This window comes from Osmerus eperlanus, chromosome 20 (genome assembly GCF_963692335.1).
Source record: "Osmerus eperlanus chromosome 20, fOsmEpe2.1, whole genome shotgun sequence".
Lineage (NCBI taxonomy): Eukaryota > Metazoa > Chordata > Actinopteri > Osmeriformes > Osmeridae > Osmerus > Osmerus eperlanus.
In genome coordinates, this window is record NC_085037.1 from 3,450,476 (window position 1) to 3,476,124 (window position 25,649).

The 25,649-nt window shown below is 42.4% G+C and overlaps 1 protein-coding gene and 1 long non-coding RNA gene across 3 annotated transcripts in view; one reads left to right on the top strand and one right to left on the bottom strand.

Moving 5' to 3' along the window:
• ldlrad4a (low density lipoprotein receptor class A domain containing 4a) overlaps positions 1-25,649 on the bottom strand; it is a 45,377-nt gene that overhangs the window by 19,269 nt on the left and 459 nt on the right. Inside the window, exons 2-3 of one of the 2 annotated variants that reach the window (XM_062486766.1) lie at positions 10,827-11,076; positions 6,624-6,719 (exon numbers count right to left, since the gene is read on the bottom strand). In XM_062486766.1, the coding sequence (XP_062342750.1) occupies positions 6,624-6,719; positions 10,827-10,866 (136 nt within the window). In that variant the 5' untranslated portion in view covers positions 10,867-11,076. Of the gene's footprint in view, positions 1-298; positions 796-6,623; positions 6,720-10,826; positions 11,077-25,649 lie in introns of those variants that run through there. The other variant, XM_062486767.1, reaches the window with a different exon arrangement.
• On the top strand, positions 23,171-24,514 carry LOC134040728 (uncharacterized). Its single transcript, XR_009932907.1, has 2 exons — positions 23,171-23,297; positions 23,515-24,514. It is a non-coding gene; the product is annotated as an uncharacterized LOC134040728 (long non-coding RNA).

Genomic DNA, 25,649 nt, shown 5'->3' on the forward strand with positions numbered 1-25,649 from the left:
ATTGGTGTCGCCAATTATTCTAGCACCGATAAGCTAAAAAGCACTGCCGCCTATGTTTTAGTCAAAGCACCATTGCTATGCTTGACCAAAATTACAGGATATGAAATGTAAAAAAATCGCAATACGTCTATAGAAATGAATCTTCACATGAGGTCTAAGCTAGGCTATAAAATACGCTACAATGTCGCAAAGCAATAGGCTACATGGCTCCTAAATGGTGTTGAAATAAATACGCAAATGGAATACATTTGTGACAGTTCTAATATTTTACAGTCCAAACAAGGTTACGATTACTTACATATATCCATCCCCTGTGGCTGGGATCCGGTGCAGTTGCAGGAGCAAATGACATTGGAGTTTGAGTTGATGGAGCTGCCCGGGACCGTTATGTTTTGCATGGGGCTTAGGAGTAAAGGGACGCCGGTGAACAGCCGCCGGCAGCGGCCCTATTACGGGAGGACAACTTGTACAGCAGCCCGCTGTCAGAGCAGGCCTCTATCGTTCCACATTTTCACGGCATTCTAGTTCCTTGCCGATATTGCCGCTACAGTTGTTACCTATGGCAAGAAGATACTCCGCATCTTGACGTCTTAACGATTTTCCAGTGCTCCCCTCGAATTCATTCAAAAGAATGGTTCACTGTTACGTGTAGTCGATATGGGCAGGCTTTACTCCCCCTCCCCTCCTCGATCACTTCTAAACGGGGAGCGGTTGCAGTTAGACATGGGGGTGGGGGAGAGGGAATCTAGTAGACTCGTAGTGAGGGAGAGACTGGTGGTGACAATGGCGGTGAAAGAGGGGCTGGTCTGGCCACTGTGAGCGCAGGCGTTTAGAATTACACACACTCATTAAAGGCAGCCACGACCAATCAAGGCATGCATTTGAAGAAGCTAACCTTGGGCTGACCCCGCTGTTTAGCGGATATCCAGCAGATGTGGTGAACCATCTCACAACTAAACTGTTTACCCTGTACAAATACTCAAAGAACACAAGCAGTTTGAAAGAAACCACAGAAAAGAGAGTCCAAATAATAATGGAAATAAAGACACATTTGCTATACAAAAGTAAATGTTTTTTGTTGTTGTTTTTTAATACACATGGGTCCCAAAAGTCAAATGCTGTTTTAAAATATATTTTAAAGAGCATGTCTTTCCCTGGAAAGCAACAAACTGTATCTTTTTTCTTAAAAACCTTTAGAGATGTTTACCAAATGCTGTTCAACTTCACTTACACATGCAGATTGTGCATCCCCCCCAAGCTCCCCCACACCACTCCAGTCAAATGATTTAGCACACACAGGAAAGGAATCCCAGACTGTAGGTCAAGACTACAGGCAGACAACATTCCCCAATGAATACCAAATACACCTTACCTGTATGTCCCATATACAGAGACATGTCAAGAAAACTGCTTTAAAACATGTCATTAAAACATCTCAGTTTGTTGCTTTTATATATAATATTTGTAAATGTGTAATATTTAGGTAAATAAACATATTCAAATAATGCCCATCAGTTGTTTTCTAAATGGATAATGATGAACAATGTATTTGACCCTTATATAGGTCACTATTCAAAGGAATTGTACACAGATCTACAACCAGCTTGGCTCCCTATATCATAGACAGTGCCACAAATGTGAGAAACACCAAACTGACCCAAGACCAGTGTCAAACTTTGAACAGTCGCCACCTAGTGCTTAGATGGTGTTACGCAACACTATTATGACGAGCGCTAATGCAGACACAGGCATGGGGAACACAAAGTTTTCACCCCCCATTGTCACCCTTTTAAACAATTATCATGTGTTCAATTACAATATGATATTCAGTTATTTGAGTGAGACAAGATACTCCCTCAGTTTCTCAGTCAGAGGGTTGAGTCTGTTATGACCAGACAGCTCATTTTCATAACAAACAGCATAACGTTGTGACCATGAGAGATACAATCGACCAGACAGTCATCTTTACACAGCTCTGTTCCCTCCACTGTATATATATATATATATGGACTTGTAGTCAAACAGGAGGACAAGAACTGTGATTTAACCAGCTCGACCTGCTGTACCTAGAATCTCTTTGCTTCCCCTCCTTTAAAGACTAGATGCCAAGCTGATTAGTAAAGAAAAGGATTTATCACTATGGAGGCCGACTTCAGAAACACACGCAACGGCTACACTCATGTAAGCACACATCCAAGACACACACACAAACATGCACACACTAGCACTATGTCTAGACCAGACAAAGTAAGGGGATGGAGGGAGGGGCGTGGGAGAGACCAGACAGTAAGGGGATGGAGGGAGGGGCGTGGGAGAGACCAGACAGTAAGGGGATGGAGGGAGGTGCGTGGGAGAGACCAGACAGTGAGGCGAAGCAGTCAATAGTTAGAGTCAGTATCTTGGGTTAATGAACAACCCCACAGCCAAACATTAATGTCGTTCTTTTTTTTTTTTTACAGGAAAATGGCTGCATTGCAGAGGGGGACAATGTAGCTACATAGTTGCTACCGGAGATAATAGAATAAGTGAAGTAGGCTATTCTCTTTAGATTAGAGAAGTGATGCAAAGTACTTCATTGGTCCCTGGGCTAAACTTGGACTGTTACCATACACACACACGCAAATACAAAATAAATATATATATAATAATAAGATCAAACTAAAAGTTACAATATGCATTAGTGCACATAAAAAGTAGTTAATAAGAGTCCTTGCCATGCCAAGCGAGTGCAAAACATGACAAAGTTTCGCAGTTTATGCAACCTGGCAGACAGATGAGCTAGGCCATCTAAAACTGTCTAAAAAAGTGTGTGCATATATCAAGGCAGAGTATGACATCCCAAAGGGAATTGAACCCTTGACCTTGACGTCTCTGTATCTCTGTATTAGCCTAACAAAGCATATAGCTGCAGTTCTAATGCAGTAGGGCATGCACTGCATAGTAACTGTAGTCATTCATTGTGTGGAAAGGGGGGGGGGAAGAGAGGAGTAGAGAGTGAGGAGAGCCGCATGGGCACAACATCAGACAGGTCAGCTGAAGTACACTCAGACACTGCCGTCTCTGCAGTTTCCTGCTCTCAGGATGCAGTAAGCAGAACTGCCCTGAAAAATGCTGTGGTGAATAGGCAGGGGGAAGGGAGACGCACTCACAAACATACCAACTGCCCTATAAAAAGCTGTGATGAACCGTGCGGGGGAGGACACACACACACCACACACACATCCCCACAGTCTTGTTCTGTTTTTTTTTCAGTTGCTCACAGACTTTGTCGCTAGGTGCACCATTGCTCCTGGCAACCATTAGCCATCTCTAGACCGACAGGTACTAGATGGCCATGCTGCAAATGGCAGAACTTAAGACACTGACAGAGGCATTGGTTCTTAATCAATGGGCTTTGGAGCTGAAAGTCTATTTAGTTATAAATAAAACATATCTTTCTCATCTAGTATGGCTGTTTCAAAGGTGAGAATTCAACTATCGACCCTATACACATAATGGCCCAAGTTGAGTGCATGAGCATCTGAGCGTTTGTATGGATAAAAAAAACAACCTTTTCTACTTCCATCTATCCTCATAAACACTACGCTTCGTGAAAGATGACATTAGATTACATTACAAAAGATCTGCAGACAGACACTCAACAGACCATTAACGTATTCAACAAGCTTATTTCTTACAGCAGTGGAGTGTGATGATTCCTTGTGTAAAACTGTAAAGAGCAGTTGCACAAGCAACTGTGCAACCGGCGTCTCAGAAAAGTGCCTTCTTCAGCCTGTGTTCTCGCTCTCTCATTTGTTGTATCTGTTTCTGAGAGACAGAACAGGGGAGGAGGGGAGGGAGGGATAGATGCTTCTGTCCTGCCGAAGTCGCCCCCACAGCCTCATTTGTACCACACACACGGGCCCACACACACACACAGAAAATTACTTTGCAAGGTAGAATGAGATGAGGATGAGCAATTTTAAGTGATGTCTAATATTGACAAACACACCCAAGGCCGCATAGAAGGCATATACACACACGAAAACACAGACACTAAAGTTTTTCCGTCATACTGTACACGTACAGATTAACATTGTTTAATCCCTTGGTCACATGACATGAGCACCTCTCCTTAGGTGGCATTTTATTGCTTGGTGGGTTAGATTCTGCAAGACAATGATCTCGCAATGGACTGTTCTGTCTGGAACAGTCAGCAAGCCATACACGTGGGTGTTTGTCTCTGTGCAACTGTGTGTCTGCATGAGGTTCAGCACAGGGTCGAGAGTCATGTGGGGGCGGCAGGACGAGCATTGAAAACAATACAGATTTTATTGAACAGACATTGGAACAGCCACTGACAGACAACCCCACGTTAAAACCTGACAGCTCAGCCCGAACTGTGTCAAAGACAGAAAGGATTCAGAGGTCGCAAGGTCGTTGTCCCAGGAGATGGAAAAGTCTCTCCAAATTGAGTCGCTAAAAGCAAGTGTCTGCAACTGTCTCTTGATGAAAAGAAATGTAAAAAGGTGATGTTTCTGCCATTTATAATAAGAAATCCTTGACATTCATAGGCCTTTTACCAAGGACATTAACTAGTTGACGCAAGTTTTGGTCTTACAATGTTTTCAGGACTAGGACAAAAAGTGGATTGAGCCATTTGACTAATGCACCTTTAGCTCACAAAACCCATCCCTAACCATCCATTCGGTCTACAATGAACAATGAACATTAGCGGTAAACAGTTAACCGAGAACCGAAATTGTAATGCATTTCGTGTTTACCCTCTTCCTAACCTTATTGGCATTCCGGTGGTTAGCTTGCAAGCCAATTGTCTTTGACAAGCAACTGTAAAGTCACATTTTCTTTCTTTTTTGTTTCTCCAGTAAATGGGACTGAATGCAGTAGTTTATGCTGTATACTATGAATTTAACACAGCATAGATGGATGTTTATGAGATTTCTTAGGACTACAAACACTAGAGGTCAATAACATGATACTGCAAGGAAATCATTACATCCCAAACTACCCCCTCTGTGTTGTTGTCTGGGTCTCGCTCTCTGACGGAAACTAGAGGCTGAGACAGAGGGCATCTGTCTGGATCTCATTTGTCTGTCTGCATTGGGGGAGGAAGAAGGCACTGCAGCAGCCTCCACACAACTCTGTTTGCCATTTGATTTGAGAGAAAGAGAGAGAGAGTGAGTGAGTGCGCGTGTGTGAGAGCAAGCCCCCCCCCCCTGACTCCGAGGCAGTCCTGGGAGACCCTCAACGCTCTCAGACGCATCTTGTCTAGACGCTATTCATGATCCGTCTGGGTGGCGAGGAGGAAATGAGATTAGATTTCTCTGCAAACCCCACACCCTCCCATATCCCTCGCGAATCAGTAGCAAATCAGGCAAATCACTATTCCAGAAAAAAGGAATCTGACTCACATCATTATCGTGGCAGTTAGACAGCTAAATATTTGAAATGCCTCTGGTTGGTGAGTTCCAGAAGAGTGGCCCTTGTTGAGAGCAAAGAACAGGAACAGAGGGTGTAGTATCCCCCTCCCCCAACCCCCCCAAAAAAACAATGATTCCAGTCCAACATTAACACAGTTATGGGAAAACAATGAAGGAGTGAGCACGAGAGATGGAAGGAAAGAAAGAGAGAGCGAGAGAGGGAAAGAGAGATATAAAACACAGGGAGATAATGAAAGAGTGGGTGAAACAACGACAAAATGAGAGCTACAGAGAAAGAGGAGAACTGCAGGTGGGGGAGGTCGAGCGCTCTGCTTGCAAATACAAGCAATAAAACAGGGTAATAGAAAACTGTTCACTTTAGGATTCTTCCAACTTGGGCAAAACAAAAACTGCAGAGGCTGATGAATCTTGCTTTGCCTAGATGTCTGCCTTTCCGACTGCTACCAAAATTTGGTTGCCCATTAACTGTACAAACCCTTAATGGAAAGTCTACCTTATATTCAATGTACCTCTCAAAATTATCCAACACAATACAAAAAAATAATAATAATTACTTGTTTAACCAGGCCAAAGGCTGTTTAAGATGGATATAAAATGTTATTATTGTGCAAAACAGTTGTGAAACAGCCATGTGATACATCCAAAATAAACAAATTCAAATGATGATTACAATTTTACTGTCTAAGCAAACATCAAATATCATGCATGTTGAACATAGTCAACGGCATTCACTGACAATGTACAGAATTTCTCATGCATATTAATCAGGGGGCTGAAAGGCCCCTGAGGAAAGAGGTTTTTGCCTTGTTTCACTAATCTAGAGAGCACCCGTCTGGTGGGCACATCCACACAGTCCTCAGGGCTCTCACAGAGATGGTACATTTTGACCTGCCATGACCCTGTCTCACCCTCTTCCTCTTGCCTCACTCACCTCAGCAACAGAGATAAACACAGGGGGAAAGCAGGGGGAAAGCGATGGATAAATGCTTGATTACATCACTCTGCTAGCATGTCTCAAACAGAGAGGAAAGGGGGGAACAAAAAGCCAACAGGGAAAAAGTGTGTGTGCTTCAGTTGGTTGAACACTTCTCACAGGTTTAACAACTCTCCACGTTAACCTCGGCAGCCGTTATGTTCCTATGCGTACGCAAAAATGTCAAATACATGGATGTATGTACTCACTCTGCAAGGGGTCCAGTGGGGGTCCCAGGGTGGTTACAGGGGGGCAGTTCTCCTCGTTATGCAGACAGTCACTGCTGGTACAGTGGAACTGGCACTCTACATAATCAGGCAGGGATGGTAGGGTGAAGAATGAAAGAGAGTGTGAGGGAGGTAGTTGAGATAGGGAGAAAAAAGATAGGAAAATGTGGGGAACAGATACAAAGAAAGGGAAAAGTGATTCAACTTCCTCTGTCATCTCTGCCATTTGTTGTTGCCAACAAAGAAAAGCCACACAAACAAAACACACACACACAGTATGGATATACATTTTTCACACAATAACCCCAACATCAGCCATCGTTGTTACAGCTACGCCAGACCGGGGCATTTAGCTACAAGCTGAGCAACACTCGTCTGTCTCTGACCTCTGCTGGCCAGTGTTTGGTGATGAGATATCGGTCTTCTCAGTGAGGAACGCCTCCTTACACGTTAGAAGGGAGGGTTTCATGAGCAGAACAGCCTGTTCCATCTCTCCTTCTGTCTTTTTTCTTTCTATCTTCATTGCCACTCTCTCCATCTTGTGTCTCGACACACCCTCAACCCTCTTTCTTTATCTATCTGCTCCTCCACATCTCCCTTTCTCTCAACATCTTTAAACCCTTTCCCTGACTCAGACTGTTGGAATTGCCAGATTTCTTTATACTGTATGCTCACTGACTAGGTATTCGAAATGTTCGGTGTCTACAAATGTGAATCTACATGCCTACTACTCTTAATAACTCCTGTCTTATCTCTCATTCCCTCTCATCCTCCTTACCACACCCCATCCCACTTCTGTCTGTTGCTCCCCCCAATAATTGGTGCTTGTGAGTAGCAGCGAGTGAGGACATCCAAAACCATAATACCATTCCCTTCTCAGACATAAGTAATGGACAGGAAAGGGAATAAAACAAACCGACATACCACAACATCGTCTTCCCTCCACTGTGACTAACACTGGAAATAACAAACCATGCCTGTTAATTCTCGTCTTGGACCCAATGACCAAGACAAAGAGATAAAATATTGACAAACCCTGTCTTTTATGTTCCACATATAAATCTACAGTATGTGCTAGACATACAAGGGTACTTGATTTCACACATTTTATGCACCCCACAAAAACCTTGATGCTTTCAACCAACTCCTACAGACAAACAAGCACACACACACAGAGACCGTTCCATCACTAATGAGGTAATACTGTAAGTGCAGGCCATGGACACCTAGGCAGATCGCCTGACTCATTTGAACTGAGGGAGGATGACAAGTGCAGCAGAATGCCTAACCAGACCGGTGCTCATTTTCCTCTCTCTGCTCCTTGTCCCCCCACCCACCTCAGACAGCTCAAGTTAACCGCTAGTTAACCTTGCAGGTATTGATAATTTTCTGCCTCCATCCTACTGCTTTCACTGTTTCTTTTGCACTGTTGTTTCTTTCAGAAAGGAAAGTGGGCAGTGGATCTTTTGGTATTTCCAATGTTTTTTCAGAGAGAGAGAGTGGGTTGTGTATTATTTCCATGTTGATGCGGATCTGCAGAAGATCTGCACAGATATGCAGAAGGATAACAGCACAGAGGAGACACAAGATTCGGGATACAATCTTGGTTGATCTAAGGTGGCGGTCAATGAGTGTGCACAGTAACAGCAGACATAACAGCTAGGTGCATATTCTAACCTTCACAAGCCACTTGACTGTGTTATGAGTACAACCATTCAGTCTTTTAAAAACTCAAACCCTTACCATAACTTACTTATAGAACCTGACTACATGTTCCAAAGATTAGCAGTTTTCCAAATACAAATGCCAAAATAAACAGACAAAACAAACTTTTTCAAGGAAAGGAAACCGCAATGAAACCTCAAATCAAATTACGAACAAAAATAATAATGACAGAAGTCTATAGACTTGCAATGTGACAATGTGCCTTTCGTCACCTTACAGACCTTTAAAGATGATTATATCATCTGGGGTTTTCTCTAAAAGACGTGACCCTTTTATCACACTAGCTGTATGATTGACAGGGTGGACATCCTGAGTGAGGGCTGTGCTGCAGAGCCACTTCATTGGACCGGTACAGATTTCCCATCATGCACTCTGACCAGCTGCTATCCAAATCACATGCCTGGGAAATGGGAAGAGAATGTTCCACTGTTTCATTTCCCTTCATAATGAATCAGACTCTAGAACATTCTCAGCCATGCTTAGCTTGGCTCAACTTGGCTCGAAAGTCTGTCCAGTTGTTTAAACAATCTTTTCTACCTCATAGCTCTCTCAGGAATGGGCTTGGAAGGCTGAGTCCTAATTTCCACTCTCCCAAGTTTCAGTTCAACATCAGATATTAAAATTGCATACTGGGGTGTAGTCTATGCTCAGTCTGTATTTGGCAGAGCTATAGTTCCAAAATCACATTTTATGGAAAGGGGGCTGTTTGCTTTTAAGTCGGGATTCATATGTAAAATTAATATAATGCATTTTGTCTTCTATATCATGGCAGAGATGTTGGAACCAACAAATGGCTCCAGAGTTCCATCTAAACACTACAGTCACATGACAAACGTTAAAGTCAGAATTAAGAACATTTTGTATCTTGCTCATGCAATTTACCCGGAAGTTGTAGGTCCAACTCCACCATAAGTGAAATACTTTAATAATTTAGTAATTTGGATGGTCCTTATAGCCAATCAGGTGCCCAATGGTACAAACAGGGATTGTTCACTGAGGCTGACATAAGAGTTTGGCGAAGACAGGATAAAAAAAATATAAATTTATCGAGACATTCTGTTTGTATTCCTACGGCTAGAACCACGTCGAAGGATTACAAAATGTCAGTCAGTGCATTGTCTGGGGTCAACTGGTGTCTAAAGAACACCTAAGCAGTGCAATGCCAGGTTCACTGACCTCAGACAGAGGAGCAAGAGAAAGTTGGCAGACACAGTGTGAGCACCAATGAGGAGGTGGCTACCTTTACCCTCACAACAAAAGGTGGGGATTGGAGAGATAGAGGTACGTGAACAAGAATGTTTATTACCTCATGTATGTACTGTATTTACAATACATTTCCTATATTATATATATTATAGAAGTTCTAGTTGATTGATATGCAAAAGTGCCAATAATTGTGTGTATAAAGTCGTCAACTGCTTTGATTTGTGTCATTTATCAGTCTGAATAATGAATGCACTTCAAATAAAATAAAGTAAAATTATTGGTTAATTAATCCTTGCATGCCCCGTAGGCGGGTCCCATAAGCGCTACACTCTCGGTTGGAGCAGCCAAGCGTGTCACTCATCCACTGACTGCAGATTCATCTGAAGGAGGAGAGAGACTGTCAGGGGAGAGACTGTCACCACACCAAGCTGCACCGGCTCCTCCAGAGGAGAGGAGATGGATGCAGCCTTCCTCCAGTTTGACACAGACAGAGGGGCACTGTATCCATGACCACAGGCAGGCCTCCAGCCCTTGGCATGGCAATGTCCTCTGGGACATCCATTAGTTTTAATATTGTATTTTTATGTTAACAAATGTTACTTGTCTATGTGCTTTTCTGCTAAGGGAATCTATGGGCATTCCTTACTGTGAAATGTTCCCCATTTGCCCATGCTGTGGGTGCAATGCTCTGGTCATTTGGCTCATTTAGCTCTACATCATGTTGCCTACAGCCCTGCAGTGCCGCCTTCCAAGTCCAAGAAGTATCCATTATGCATTACATTATTGTACAGAACACAACATTCCACAAAGGAACCACTGTGTGTGTACTGCTCTCCTCCCCGACCAATCCAAACATCAGAAAAGCATTTTCATGCATCCAAATCAAGATGTTGATAGCATTGATTGAATTAGCATTGATTGGTTGCATATTGTCTTGGAGAAGTCGGGGCTATGTACAGTGTGGCATGATTAGCCAGATCTTTAATAGATAATCACTGTATCAGCCACACATTGAAAACTTTGCTCTGGAAGACAGGAAGTTAGGAATTCTGTAATCAAAGATATCCTAAATAGATTATTTCATTGTGTTCTACAGAATATAAATAACCTGAATGTGTGCTGGATCTTAGTCTTATCCTCAACTATTACAAGTGTAATATGACCTGTCCTAAATATTACTATATATCATTGTCATTGGTTTCACAGCAACATACAAAATCAATCAAGCACAAATAAAGACTGATGGCTCCTTACCTGTAAAAGTGTTGGTGGCTGGATGGTCAGCTGCCTGCATACTGCTCCTGCAGCAATGCCTGATGGTCGCAGCTTCAACCAATCCAGCGGAGGGAGGACGAGGATGGTCTCCAGGGAGACGGCTGTCTCAGTTCCATCTTAACTCCGCCCACTTTGTTAAAGATTTGGGTTGTGCAGGTGTAGAGCTTCTCCTGACAGGGACTTGTTGAAAGGAGCAGGACCAATACTTCCAATGTATCTATACTTGGAGCTGCAAATGGAATAGAATAAGAGATGCTAAATGAATTCGATATGATGTATAATCATAATATGACCAAAGGTAACATTTCAGCTAGTCTGAATACCAAAGAGGGGATAGCTGGGCCTTTTCTACAAGACAAACTCAAAATACTGTTTTTTTTTTGTTGTTTAATCCAAATGTGAAGACACGTTATAAGATAACGCATTGAAGTCTAACAATAAATGCAACTGGACATCTTCAGAACATGGTACCGACACATACTTCAAACACAGCCTGGATTTGAGGCTTCCACAAAATACAAGCAAATGAATCTATGGCAGTACTCAAAAATACTGCGATGCCAATAGAATACTGCAAAGGTACTTTTCTTAGATGATGAGATAATCATCCCGGAATCATAGATTATTATTTATTTATTTTTTCTAGCACTTTTTGAAGATTTGAAACAACAGTGGGTTTTTTTAAGGCATTTTGTTTAGAGTATGGCTTTGACTGTAAAGCTCTATTTGCTTTACAGTTCTAAGAATTGTATCTGTTTAGAATATTCATAATGCTCTTATGACACAGTATTGCCATAACCTTTATATTCATATACATTTATATTACATTTATACAATACATTTCCATTCATATTATACACACACATACATACAGTATAATATTTATGCTACACACATAAAGTATAATATTTATGCTATCAATTTGAACATTCCATTTCAATCTATACTTGTATTTTAGTGTGACTTTTTTGACAGTATTATACCTTTATTTATATATCTTTTTACGGCACTCAATACAGACTGTACAGTACATTGTGCCCAGGATGTTCAATGACATCATCCACGGGTCACTTCCTCCTTGAGTCAGCATTCTGTCTGCTCTATCTGTCTGGAGATCAGCCAATATGGTTGCAGAGAGGAAGTGAACATTGCAGATTAGCCAAGATGATTCGCCATCCTAACAGAATGACAAATAGGCATGTGTGTGCACGCCACTGACTGGAGACCATCTTTGAACTGTTACCATCAGCATTATCATTACGACTGATGACTGGCTTCCTGAAAGTCTTTTGTATACTCATCTTAAAGGTCACTCACAAAACCAAAGCTGTCTACAAGTGTAACATTATCATCATAGCTCATCCAAAGGTTCATCTGTGTGTGTGTGTGTGTGTGTCTGTGTGCATCCACATGGATATGCCAATATTTTGTTCCAAAACAAAATAATCCCACTTTAGACAAATTATTTTGGTCTAGCACCATATAGAAATAGTGAGAGGTGTGTCCCCATTGAAAAACCTGGAGGGCACTGTAACACTGACAATTATTAATGATCTAACAACTTCCCCCTAGAGCTACATGCACAAAGTGCATCTGCTAAAGACATCACTGTGTTCAGAATATGAAAACAGCAGCACATGATCATTAAAATAACTGCACTATTATCAGATTAAACAGAACTACTGCAGCAGATACAACCCCCCCCCCCCCCCCCCTTAACTGCTGTTGCTATGGATTCCCTGCACTGTCGCTAGGCAGAGATCGAGACTATGTATTTGGGTTCCGGTTTATCTAAATACCCAGTTCATTTGCAGGGGGATGTGCTTTTTTCTGTTTCTCTTGATGTGTTCCACCGAACAAGAGACTTCTAAGCAAATACAGAACATGGAACAAGCAAAGATTGGGAATTCCTAGCCTGAATGCTAACCCAAATCTGTCTCCTGCCAAAGTGCTTGCTTACTGCCGGTTGAAACAGTTTATGTAATGATACTTGTTATGCAACCGACTGCACACTCGGTTTCTCTGTCATACACAGGACTCAAACATAGCAAAGCATTTTCTAAAGTATGATGATGTATTGTGTCGTCAGACACAATACATCATCAATACATTCCAGACGTAAACTTTTGTGAGACAAACCAGGACGTCTGAGCTAACCATGCTGTATCCGATTTCTTGTCTATGATAATGCTGACGAGACTGGCTTTAAGAAGTTGGTATGTGCTGATAACATGAAGGAAAAGGAGGGTATACGATATATAACTCCATATCCACCCAACAACACCATTGCATTTAAATGGATTTACACACAAGCATGTTCACACATATACACTTTATGTCCTAAGGCAGCCCTGTCTCACTGCTGGCCAGAGGCCTACTCAACCATTAGACAAGTCACTGGCTGAATACTGACACACAAAGTGTCCAGAAGCCAGAGGAACACACAAACACACATACAAAACACACACATAGCTCAAACACACACTTAGCTATGCCCCACCTCCAGGTTTAGGGATTATTTAACAAGCTTTAGGGAGCAGACAAATCCCACCCTGTCCCCCTCCCCATCCAGTCATCCTCCTCAAACTTGCCCCAGCAGGAATCTAATTTCCACACACTCACAAACACACACACACACACAGAGCTTTGTTCCAACCCCACACCCAGACAATCAATGCCTCTCGTTTACACACACACAAACACAGGTGTTTAAAGGTGAAGGCTGGGGGGGACAGAGGTACGTCATTAGATCTCATGGGCTCAGCAAAGCATGGCACAAATAATGGTCTTCTCTGTTATTTCATTTACATAAATATGTAAATAAAGGAACCCACAGAGACAGATAACTATCCCTGTGTAAGACATCAATCAACAATAAAGAAACTCAAATGCGCCCTTCCTCCCACAAAATAATGCCATTATGCAAAACATTTTTTACTCCCTCCCTTCATTCATCCAATTTTCTCCTTATCTTTCACCTACCTCTCCTTCTCCTTTACCACACCACTTCCAGTTCTTCTTATGCCCCCCCTGTTAGTTTTCTATTAGGACATTGCTGGCTAGGCACGGGAAGATAAATCATGTACCGCAGAGGAACATTGCAGACATAGAGGAACAACCAAGGCATTCAGACATCCTGTACTCTGACAGACATGCAGAGTGAATGTCAGATAAGCTGACATCATTGATGGGCACACAGACAGATGGGCTGATAAGACAGGCAGACTGGCAGAGCGGAAGACGCAAGTCTAAACAGGGGTTTAATAGAAATATAAAAAATATATAGTTGTTCTCTTCTGGTGCTCTGATAATAGACTGAAACCCTTTTGCTCATACAGACCTTGGGCACCATTTCACACTGGACAAAAACCAACAGGCAGAATATCAAGCAGAGTGTCTCTTTGGGGAATCACATTTCCAACCTGTTTTACAGTAAAGAATTGTCCTGTAAAGTTTTACAGTTTCACTACATTATTTCAACAGTTAATGATTGTAAATGCATTACAATACACTACTGTAGAATGTGAAGTTTACAGTACAATACTGTTAGCTGTGGTTGCCAGTATTTTTATGTATTGTTATAGTGTTACTACCATGCTTTATTTTATATGTATTATGTATACATACAGTGGTGTACAAAATAATTGATCAGGCTGTGAATCTGAAAGAAAATTGAGTATTCTACATAAATTAGAGATGAGGCAATACAAATGGATATATTAGGTAAAGGGTTTGGGTACAAACAATATCCCATTTTGGGATTCCCCAGTGAGCACAACTGGATCAAAAATCAAGAAGTAGAAACTGCATTACACCTCTCAGGGACTGTCACAAAAAGGCTGTCCCTTAAAACTCAGTGCTCAAACAAGAAGACTTGTGTGAGAAGCCACAGAGAGCTACAGAGTTCAGAGGCTGGGAGCGGCATGATGGTGAACCAGTCAACCATATCAAGAGCTTTGCATAGCACTGGCCTGTAAAGGAGGGTGTAGCAACAAAGAGTCAGTCTGCAAAAAATTTGGGTCGAAATGTACCTTTCAGGACAATTATCCCTGAGACAAAACCAATGTCATGTTACAATCATTGATTTTCAGTGTTTAAAAAAAAAAATCTAAAACATCATGGGTCAGGGTAACTAAGTTCTTTAGTAAGGCATTTAAAAAACTTATTTTCCATTTTAATGAAAAATGTAATGAATTATTAGTTCTAATCTAAATTTATTTGAAGAATTTAATTTCTCACCATTATAGATAGTGCTTACCATATTCACCCGAAAACAAAGCTCATATTCATTACAATCTCGTAAAATCTTGTTTGACTCTTTGTAGTTTGTTCACGAACAAGAACATTATTAATTTATTCACTCATCTATGACTACATCAAATAATGAATTGAACTGACTGAACATTTTGTGAGTATTTGTGTGTGTGTACTGAGTGCATGTGCCAGGCTAAGGCTGTAGAGGACTCATCCCCAGGGGAGGGGTGAGAGCAGAAGGCGCAAGGGTCAAAGCCACTGCACCAGTGTTGGAGTCTGATTGGCTAATGTGGGTGCCAGACTGGAAATAACAAAAACCTAAAAAGAGAACCAGAAAAAAAGGGGTTGGCAGGCTGAGCGAGAGTGAGGTGCAGATGAAGAGACAAAATACCATAGAAAATGAGATGGGAAGGAATTCAAGTTTGACCACTGGCATGGTTGAAAGTATCGATGGCTCATGCAAAAGGTCACAAGGATTCAACCTACTAACCTGGGGGCATCATCAAGCCAATTAACAATGGGGGCTGTTTTGCATTTTATTGGGCTAGAGGCCTTTGTTCTACTGGTGGAGATATTCATGCCCAAGCATAAAATGTCATTCTAGACAATTATGTGCTTTAAACTTTGTGTCAACAATTTTGGTAAGGCCATACAGAAAAGTTTTGTTGAGTTTGGTGTGGAAAAACTTGACTGGCCTGCACAGATCCCTGACCTTAACACCATCAAACACATTTGGGATCAATTCTAATGCCATCTGTAAGCCAGGTCTAATCACCCAACATCAGTGCCCAACCTCTCTAATGCTTGTGTCTGAATGGAATCAAATCCTTCATCAATGTTTCAACGTCTATCAGAAAGCCTTCCAAGAAAAGTGAATGCTGTTATAGAAACACATTTGAAACCAACTCCATATGAATGCCCATCATTTGGACTGAGAGGTTCATCACGCAGCTGTCCATATACTGATTGATGTCCACATACTATTTGCCAAAAACAGTAGTGTCTTTCAATTTTATGCACCATTCCATCATAATAACATTGAGGATATACACTCACTGGCCACTTTATTAGGTACACCTCGTTAGTACCGGGTTGGACCCCCTTTTGCTTTCAGAACTGCCTTAATTCTTCGTGGCATACTTTCAACAAGGTGTTGGAAACATTTCTCAGAGATGTTGCTCCATATTGACATGATAGCATCACACTGTTGCTGCAGATTTGTCGGCTGCACATCCATGATGCGAATCTCCCGTTCCACCACATCCCAAAGGTGCTTTATTGGATTGAGATATAGTGACTGTGGAGGCCATTGGAGTACAGTGAACTCATTGTCATGTTCAAGAAACCAGTTTGAGATGATTTGAGCTTTGTGACATCTTGACTTCTGGAAGTAGCCATTAGAAGATGGGTACACTGTGGTCATAAAGGAATGGACATGGTCAACAACAATTCTCAGGTAGGCTGTTGCGTTTAAACAATGCTCAATTGGTACTAAGGGGCCCAAAGTGTGCCAAGACAATATCCCCCACACCATTACACCACCACCACGAACCATTGATACAAGGCAGGATGGATCCATGCTTTCATTTTGTTTACGCCAAATTCTGACCCTACCATCTGAATGTCGCAGCTGAAATCGAGACTCATCAGACCAGGCAACGTTTTTCCAATCTTCTATTGTCCAATTTTGGTGAGCCTGTGCGAATTGTAGCCTCAGTTTCCTGTTCTTAGCTGGCAGGAGTGGCACCCGGTGTGGTCTTCTGCTGCTGTAGCCCATCTGCGACAAGGTTCGACGTGTTGTGCATTCAGAAATGGTATTCTGCATACCTTGGTTGTAATAAGTGGTTATTTGAGTTACTGTTGCCTTTCTATCATCTCAGACCAGTCTGCCTATTCTCCTCTGACATCATCAAGGAATTTTCGTCCACACAACTGCCGCTCACTGGATATTTTCTCTCTTTCGGACCATTCTCTGTAAACCCAAGAGATGGTTGAGCGTGAAAATCCCAGTAGATCAGCAGTTTCTGAAATATTCAAACCAGCCCGTCTGGCACCAACAACCATGCCACATTCAAAGTCACTTAAATCCCCTTTCTTCCCCATTCTGATGCAGTTTGAACTTCAGCATGTTGTGTTGACCATGTCTACATGCCTAGATGTATTGAGTTGCTGCCATGGCTGCCATGGCTGATTAGCTATTTGTGTTAACAAGCAATTGAACAGGCGTACCTAATAAAGTGGCCGGTGAGTGTATTTGTTAAAGGTTAGGTGTTCTATTAGCTTAGTCATTTTAAACTGAAAAAGGATGCGGAAAAAGCATCCGGTTAAATAACTGTATTTAAATAACTCTGTTACATGAAACATTTTGTTTTTTACATTTTATGCTTTCTTACATTATATATATCTAACCGATTTTTTTTCATTTATAAAATAGATTAAAATTTCTCTGAGCAGAATAGTCCTTTTGAGTGTTGCCCATGCTGTGGCCAAGCTTCTGATTTGAGTGGCATTATACACCATCTGGGCAAGACTGCCTCTTTTCTAATGACCTCCATAATGCCTCTTTTCTAATGACCTCCATAATGCAGTGGTGATGGGTGGGTAGATGGATGGATCAATGGATGGATGGATCATTTGATAGATTACCTCTGCTTTGATCATGCCAAATGGTTCACCCATCAAAGCTTAGCATTGACACTTGAACATAATGTTTAATGCACAGTGCCCAAAGGAAATTCTCACCACAATTGTTGGGGGCTGATGGATCAACATGACTGACGTGCAAAGGTGACACAGGTAGGGTAAGATTTGGCCTTCCATCTCAAACACAGTATTAATGGCGAGAGTGTAAAACTTAATTACATGCTTCACTGATGAAATTGCTAGAATAAATTAAAGAAAAAATTATTTTGGTATAATTTTCTAGTTGGTTAAATTGTTTGAAAGGGAGGCTTCTTGAGAGTTTCTACAACCAAAATAACTTGTATGAACCGGCCTTTAAGAGGGTAGGTCCAAAAATACTTTAATTAATTTATCATGTTGTGACCCAAGGGCTGACCCATACATGTTCAATGTCAAGAAAGGTTTGGGGTAACAACCAGTTTAGACATTTGTCCAAAATTCTGGTAATTAAGGCAAATTGCTAGAGAGAAGCATAATTCAAATGGTAAATTTAGGTACCTTGTTGAAGTACCTGTGACTGGAATAGCATAGGAAAGGGAATTTCTAACACAAAACAGCATGTAGCCATAAAATATGCCTTGGACAACAGGCCTTTCGTGAGTCAACACTAGGGTCAAACTGGGGGAGCAAACGTCATTCCTCAATGCCTCGTCTGGCCAGTGACACAGTAACCCATGTACATAGTAACCCATGTTGTTACACATCACACACCCAGGACAGAGTCCTGCTGCGTTTTGAAAGGTGGAGTAGTCCAAGAGCAGGGAATGCTTTAGGAAAGCAGATTATAAAAGGTACACTAAATTGTGAAGGTATTGGTAGCAGGGGTGGTAACCAAAGGATCACCAGATGCCCACTGTGTCATTGAGATAGAGTGCAATGTTTGTGCCTGATTTTGGTTCAACTTCAATTTAAATTCAGTGACTTACAGAACAAGGCTGTGGATGAAAATATCTTGAGGCATATCTTCTTATACTCTTCCAGACACATTTCACTGAAGTATTATAATTGAGGTATGACAAGATATAAAGTACATACTGCAGGCAACGGTGCATCTAAAACCTCTGAAGACCCTTTACAAACATACAATTGCTCTTGAGAAGACACTTCTTAGTGTCAGATATGAAACCGAATGCCTCATATGTTAATAATAAACACACATCTGTTACCATTATTACCAATGTTAATTTGAATCCTTTCAACTAAGGGTGTGGGTGGTGCTTTAATTGTGGATCGTGAAGTCTTTTTTGCCTCTTGCTGGGTTTTCTTTCATGATGAAAAGAGAAATACACCGAACTTGGATAAGCATACAATGTAGCACAGACACAGACAGGCTTTGAAATAGTGCACCCTGGCCATCCGTCGTAGCTTTACAAATGAATTGTGTGTTTAGGGTGATGTGGGTGAACAGGCGTTTGCAATGAGAGCCAGGCACTGACATGCGTAGGATTTTCCATATGCCTGCCCCACTCTTTTTTTTTCCGCCATCACAAGCTCACCTCCCCTCCTCTATCCTTCCCCCTTGTGTCCCGGGGCGATACTGAAGTGTCAGCTTCCCAGCCAATCAATGGGCAGCCTCTCCCAGTGGCATTCGCACTCACACCGTCTAGACAGCGGGTCATTGACTGCGGCACTGCAGCACATCGCGTGGTGAAGAGGTCACACACAGTGCACACAATACTGACTCAGAATAGGTTGGGTGGGAGGGCTGATACTCAGAAGTGGATTTAGCTGTTAATACTACACGATGCAAAAGCCTCAATAAGCTAGAGACAGGTTAACCTGGTGAACATGTTGCTATATTGCTGTCAGTGTGTAGGTGTGTCTCCTGTAAACTGTACACTTTGCACAATGTGTTATAATAGTACTTTATTGGATCCGTTTGTGGAAAGGTGTTTTTTTTTTGTCACACGGTGACATCAGTGTCAAAATGTTGACAAAGACAAATGCAAGCACCATCCACATCCCATATATGTCTCCCTCCACTGGTATATTCCAGACTAATCATTCCAGAGTGGTTATAGATGATCAATATCATTCCCTTAAGGTCTTATGATTGTGTCTGAAAGCATTTACAGAGTTACAGACATTGGTTGTCTGAGCATGCTCCACCCCTATCTATTGACAAATACAGACACAGACCACAGCAGATGGAGATACACAAATAAATATGGCAGACAGACAGACAGACAGACAGACAGACAGGCAGGCAGGCAGGCAGGCAGGCAGGCCAGACCGAGCCAAAGTTGTACACAGTGTACGGTTTGAAGAATGAGGGCTTGTAAGGCAATGCTCTGTACTTTCTCTGACGAGCAGCAGAACTGAAACCATGCCAACAGAGTCTGCTACAATGCTTGAGGACATGTATGGTCGTCGTGGCACCACGACAGGGAAAGTAGGTTCTGTGTGCGTTGGTCACATTCAGTGTGTGTATTGCGTTTAGGTGGTGTGAAGTTAAACGTTGCTATTTAAAGCAATTTGTCCACAGATGTCTCGACATGCGCTGTTGTTTGGCACTGAACTTCAGACAAGCTAAAAAGGTCTGTACATACACGCACATGCTTCCAGCTGCACCCACAGACAGCCACAAATAGAAAGACAAAACGGATAGATAAGACACAGACCGAAATGCTGACACACACACACACACACGACATGTATAACCACACGACTATAGGCTAGAAGAGTCTCTCTCTCTCTCTCTCTCTCTCTCTCTCTCTCTCTCTCTCTCTCTCTCTCTCTCTCTCTCTCTCTCTCTCTCTCTCTCTGTCCTGTGCCCTGAGCAGTTCCATCTGTCTGTCCTCTCAGGGCTCTCCTGTGGAGAATCGTCGTGCAGCCCATGTCCAAGCCATATGTTCAAGCATTCAACAACCAACTACTTACAATCAACAGCACCATTACACAACATACTACAGCAAACTAATGTCCAGTCTGACATTCTAATACGATACGTATGCTAACCTTAACACTAAGCCTCATTTGGTAATTGGCTTCCAGCATAGTTCACCAATGTCTTTATAGAAATTCCAATTGTAAGAAAGAAATAATGAACACAAAGAAGTGTTTTCTACATAATGGGTGTTCTTTATCAATTTATTTCTGCTTTTTTATTTCAGTCAGGGTTATGTACAGTTTAGAATCCGAATTACAATCAGAGTACTCCAGACCAAATGGTTCCTTAGGGCCCTTTGATTTCTGCAATGCCAAAAATACAGACGGAATCACGGAATGCAGACAACTGAAAAACACACACGGAACTCTCAGGGCAACAGATTTTGATTATAGTGATGCTAAATGGTTGTGAATAATAGGTAGGCCTATAGATGTATTTTCTTATAAATCAAATTGTTAACACATTTTGGCCAATTTATATGAACGCATGTACCCTAGAATATGTTCATTTACATCACGATATGTGCTTTGCAGAGTTTTTGCGTTGATTTTTTGAAAATCGAAAATTGTAATACGATTTTTTACACAGTTGATCGGACATTACTACATTTTGGAAAGCAGCCCTTGGACCTTCACATCTCCTATTTAGTTACCATTTAGAAATACTACAGCGATGACTGGAGTGCCTAACAACAACCTTTCACTTGTGAGACCCATAACTGAACTGGGGCATGTGTCTGGGTGCTATGCCTGTGAGCAGCTGACCAGCATGGCCAGAGCTGTCTGCCAGCCAATGCACGTCAGACATTCTCTCCTCTGCGTCAAAAGGCTTCCCTGCTATGTCCGAGGAATGCCGACAAGTGCCCTCCGCTCCCTGGTTTGCTCTTGTTAAATACCAAAGTTCCACTGACTGACATTGTCTCTCTTTCTACCACTCTCACTTGGGCAGTTTCCTCATATGGACCCATCGTCATGCAGTTAGGAAGAGCACTAACAATGCAGCGTGTGAGTTGCGAGACCTATCTAAGGGTGGAGTTGCACATTCATTTCAAAACCAAGTCTACAGCATTGCCTGGAACTTATGAATTTGTATAATGTATCAGTTCGCTCTCACAAACACATTGACAGACAAACCCACCAAAGATTTCACAATATACAGTTACTGTATCTGTCTGGCTTGGTTTGGTTACCAGACATATCGCACTTTAATGTGTATGTAATGGCAGCTCTTAAGTCTTGGTGGGGGGGGGGTTCCTGTATCTCAGCGCTGTGTAATTCAATAGCTAACAGAGCAGGTGCTATGATTCTGGACACCACTTTTTAAAATGTGCTGGTTGGTGATTGGAGGGTGCAGCTAAACGATACAACCGTATTGATGGGAGATTTTAACCAATGGTTAAAGTTAAGTGGTACAACACCACTGACATGGCAATGGATTAGCTCATACTTATTGAAATTATTTAACCATCTGCCATACAAATTGTTTGCAAATGGAAGGTACGGTGCGAAAATGTCTGTGTGTGGTCAGAGTCTAAATTTCACTCACAAATATCTGGTTTGCATGTGAATTCAAGGAATGAGCCTGCATACGAGCTAAATACTGTATTGAAGCTTCTCTACACACGCAATCATTCTAAGCTGTAGTTCTGCATTTGGTGCTCACAGACTAAAAAAGGTCCATGGAAATGGTGTCGAACCTCATACCACGTGCACTAGTGTGCAGGATTTGTATGTACCTTTTCAGACAAACTTAATGGAAATTAATTATTCCAATGGGTTTGTCTCCCAGACACAAAATGGCAGGAAGGTCAATGTGTTGATGGCAGCTAATCATCAAATAAATGTAAAAATATAAACTTCAAGATGAAGCATCACATTGCAAAAATATAGAGGGGTATAAAACATAATTTAGATTACTAACTTGGCATGAATAAACAAAATACTTGTACTTCAAATATTTTCTGTTAGACACAGGTAACACTGTCTGAAGAGGTTTCACACAAATCACATGGCTATTGAACCCTGCCTGCATCTATGGGTGCAAAGACAGGTGGGCCTTAACATCGTTTCTGCATTCTGCCTACCAAAGGTTATATGAAAAAAGGCATCATTGTACCATCGACGCCCCTTAAAGTACAGATGACGATGAACATTTATATGAAAGTCCTACATTCAGGAGACTAACATCGAAAAACAAGGTGACCTGACATGTTATGTCATGTTAAGTGTCTGGTATAAAATGAGTGAACTGAATAAACCCTTAAACAGTCCCATATCCAACACTATCCAAAACCTATCCAACAGTCTCAGGCCTACACAAAATGTGCAGTCTTCCTTCCAGCCAAGGAAGTCGATTTAGGATTTTCTGATACAAAAGGCAGCTTCTCTAGACCGATCTGGTTTTGTTGGGAGCATTCACAGGCTCTTTGTGAAGACTGGGAAGGCTGCCTGGTGTGGCTAAAAATAAAACTGTCTGGAAATAATCCTGCTTCTCTCTGTCTGCCTGCATGGGCCCTGGTTGTCAGGCTGGCAGACTGCAGTCTCACTGAGGCTTTCATCTGAGTCAACCCAACTGCAGCCCGGCTCACTGGCTCTTCTGACGTCCAATCCCCATGTCTATGCGAGGTAGGCTACACTTATAATATAGATAGAGGATCCTTATTCTGATTCCCACTGAATTTACCCAGGTCTAAAAAATAACCTGGAAAGAGGGAATTCTTTTGACGTAAAATGTACGACAGAATCAAGTGAGTCCCAGTAGGAGCTCCAGTCTATGTTGTTGTTGTGGTTCTCATTTTAATCCCATAGGACACTTTTCACTGACTAAATATTTGCTCTGCAGAGTGTGTGACAGCCTCAGAGGCCCTCCCAGCACCAGGGACAGCGGCCCCAGCCGACTCATGGCCAGGTTGTGTGCGACTCCTTTAAGCGGTTTTCCACTTCCCACTTGGCGAACCAGCCGCCGGTTCGGTAAACCAGAGACTCAAGCCAGAGGGACACGGCCTTTGTCTCCAGTCTCCTGAATTGCAAGTGTCTCAGCCCTGTGTTTCTCTGTGGCTTTGCCACATATGGTGGAGAATGCGGGGAGCTGAGACCACTGTCTGACGTATGCAATTCAGGAGGGGAAAAAAAACTATGGAGGAAGCTATGATCTTGACAGGCCCAAAGCATGATCGGCCTGCAGGAAGAGTCCACCTAAAGGAAGACCCCAGGAACAACCCACATCTGAGACAAGGACCGACAGGCCCACAAGGGTCGCACTGAAAAGGCAGCAGCAGTTATGGGAGGAAATTACCTCCAGGCTGAAGGCCATGTTGGCCCTGGTCCTAACCAACACCCCTTGAGCGGAGGATTCGGCCCTAGAGGGAAAACTGAGGGAGGGGGCAAGAGCAGCGACACGGTTAGCGACGACGAGGTTGGCGAGAGCGGGGAAACAGCTGGCCAGAGGAGCGACGTGGATAGTGGCGACTCAGTCACTTACAGCAGCGTCACAGACAGCAAGAGAGATGCCACGGACATGCGGTGACACTGTTGGCGAGAGTGACCTGGTCAGCAAGAGCGGAGGCATGGCGCCTGGCTGCGACACGTTAGCGAATCAGTGGCCGCCGACTGCACAAAAGCGGAGTGGACAGGGCTCAGAGGAGGATAAAGACTCGAGCCCGAGAAGAACGGCTTGAGAGAGAAAGAGAGAGGTCGTTGATGTTAAGTTTCAGTTTGGTCCCTCAGGTATAGACCTGAGCGGCCGACCCGGGTGGAGCGAGGCTCCCCGGAAGATTCTTTTGTTTTGGTTGAAATGTGTCTCTTTTGTAAACTAAAACACACGGGAGTGCTTGTTCCCTGTCCTTTGTCACCAGTTTCCTGTTTTGTCTGCATCTCAGCCCTGTGTCTGTGGCTTGCCATAAGTGCCTTCATTTAAAGAGAGACTGCACTATAAGTCCAGTCAGTCATGGGCATACTCCAAATTACATAAAATTACATTAGTGGTGGATAAGAAGACAGTATATTGTGAGTCAATAAATAATGTGTGTACTCTGTATGGCCGAAACTACACTGCTGCTGATGGATGGACTTGGGGGCACACTCGTTCAATGTGTGATGCTGGAGGGACGTCACTGGAGAGGTGGGTTGTGAACAGAGGGGTGGGGACGGACTGTTCTGTGGAACGTCTCATTGGTTTACAGCTGTCACATCAGACATCCTCAGGGATCAGAGAGACAGTTCAGGGTTTTGATAATGTCATATGTACTGCAGTCTGGTTGACTTGAGACAGTGGGTTGTTTGAGGACAGACACCCAACTCTGGTTCACCTTTCCCTGTTTCCTTGTAAATCCAGTTTGAGTCTGATTCTTCCTTTTTCCACCTTCCACTCCCTATCATCTTCTCTCCACTCTACGAGTCCCTTGACACCATTGTGAATTATCTCTAGGAGACAGGCAACATTAGGTCCTTAAAATGTTTCATGTTTGAAATACTGCTCTGCTAATTAATTAGCAACCACTGTACGGAGTTTATTCCATATAATTAGCAACTGAAGATGTCTATGGCATGTCATAGCCTACTTCGTTAAAAGCTAAGCTTGATTTTATTATAGTGGAATTCGTTTTGCTATTAGCTTTTAGCAGTTGTTATGATAAGTACAAATGATAGGGTAGCCACACCCAATCCTAATACCAATGTATTCTCCATTATCCATAAGTGGACATCCATGTCAGTTTGTAATAGCCTACCAAGTGTGCTTTGCCTGCAATTGACAGCACACCTACCGCAGATAAGTAACTGTATGCAATTAACATTATGTAAAAAAAAAAGGCATCGTGTGATAAACATGCAAAATATCAGTTTTTTGTTTGTTTTTGTTTTTTAATAAGGGCTGTTTGTTATGTTGGTTTAAACTACGCAATAACGTTTCGCATCGCATCGTGCGGAGTATGGCCTACCTGAAGTTGGAAAAAGTTATGCATGCAAGTATGTAAACTG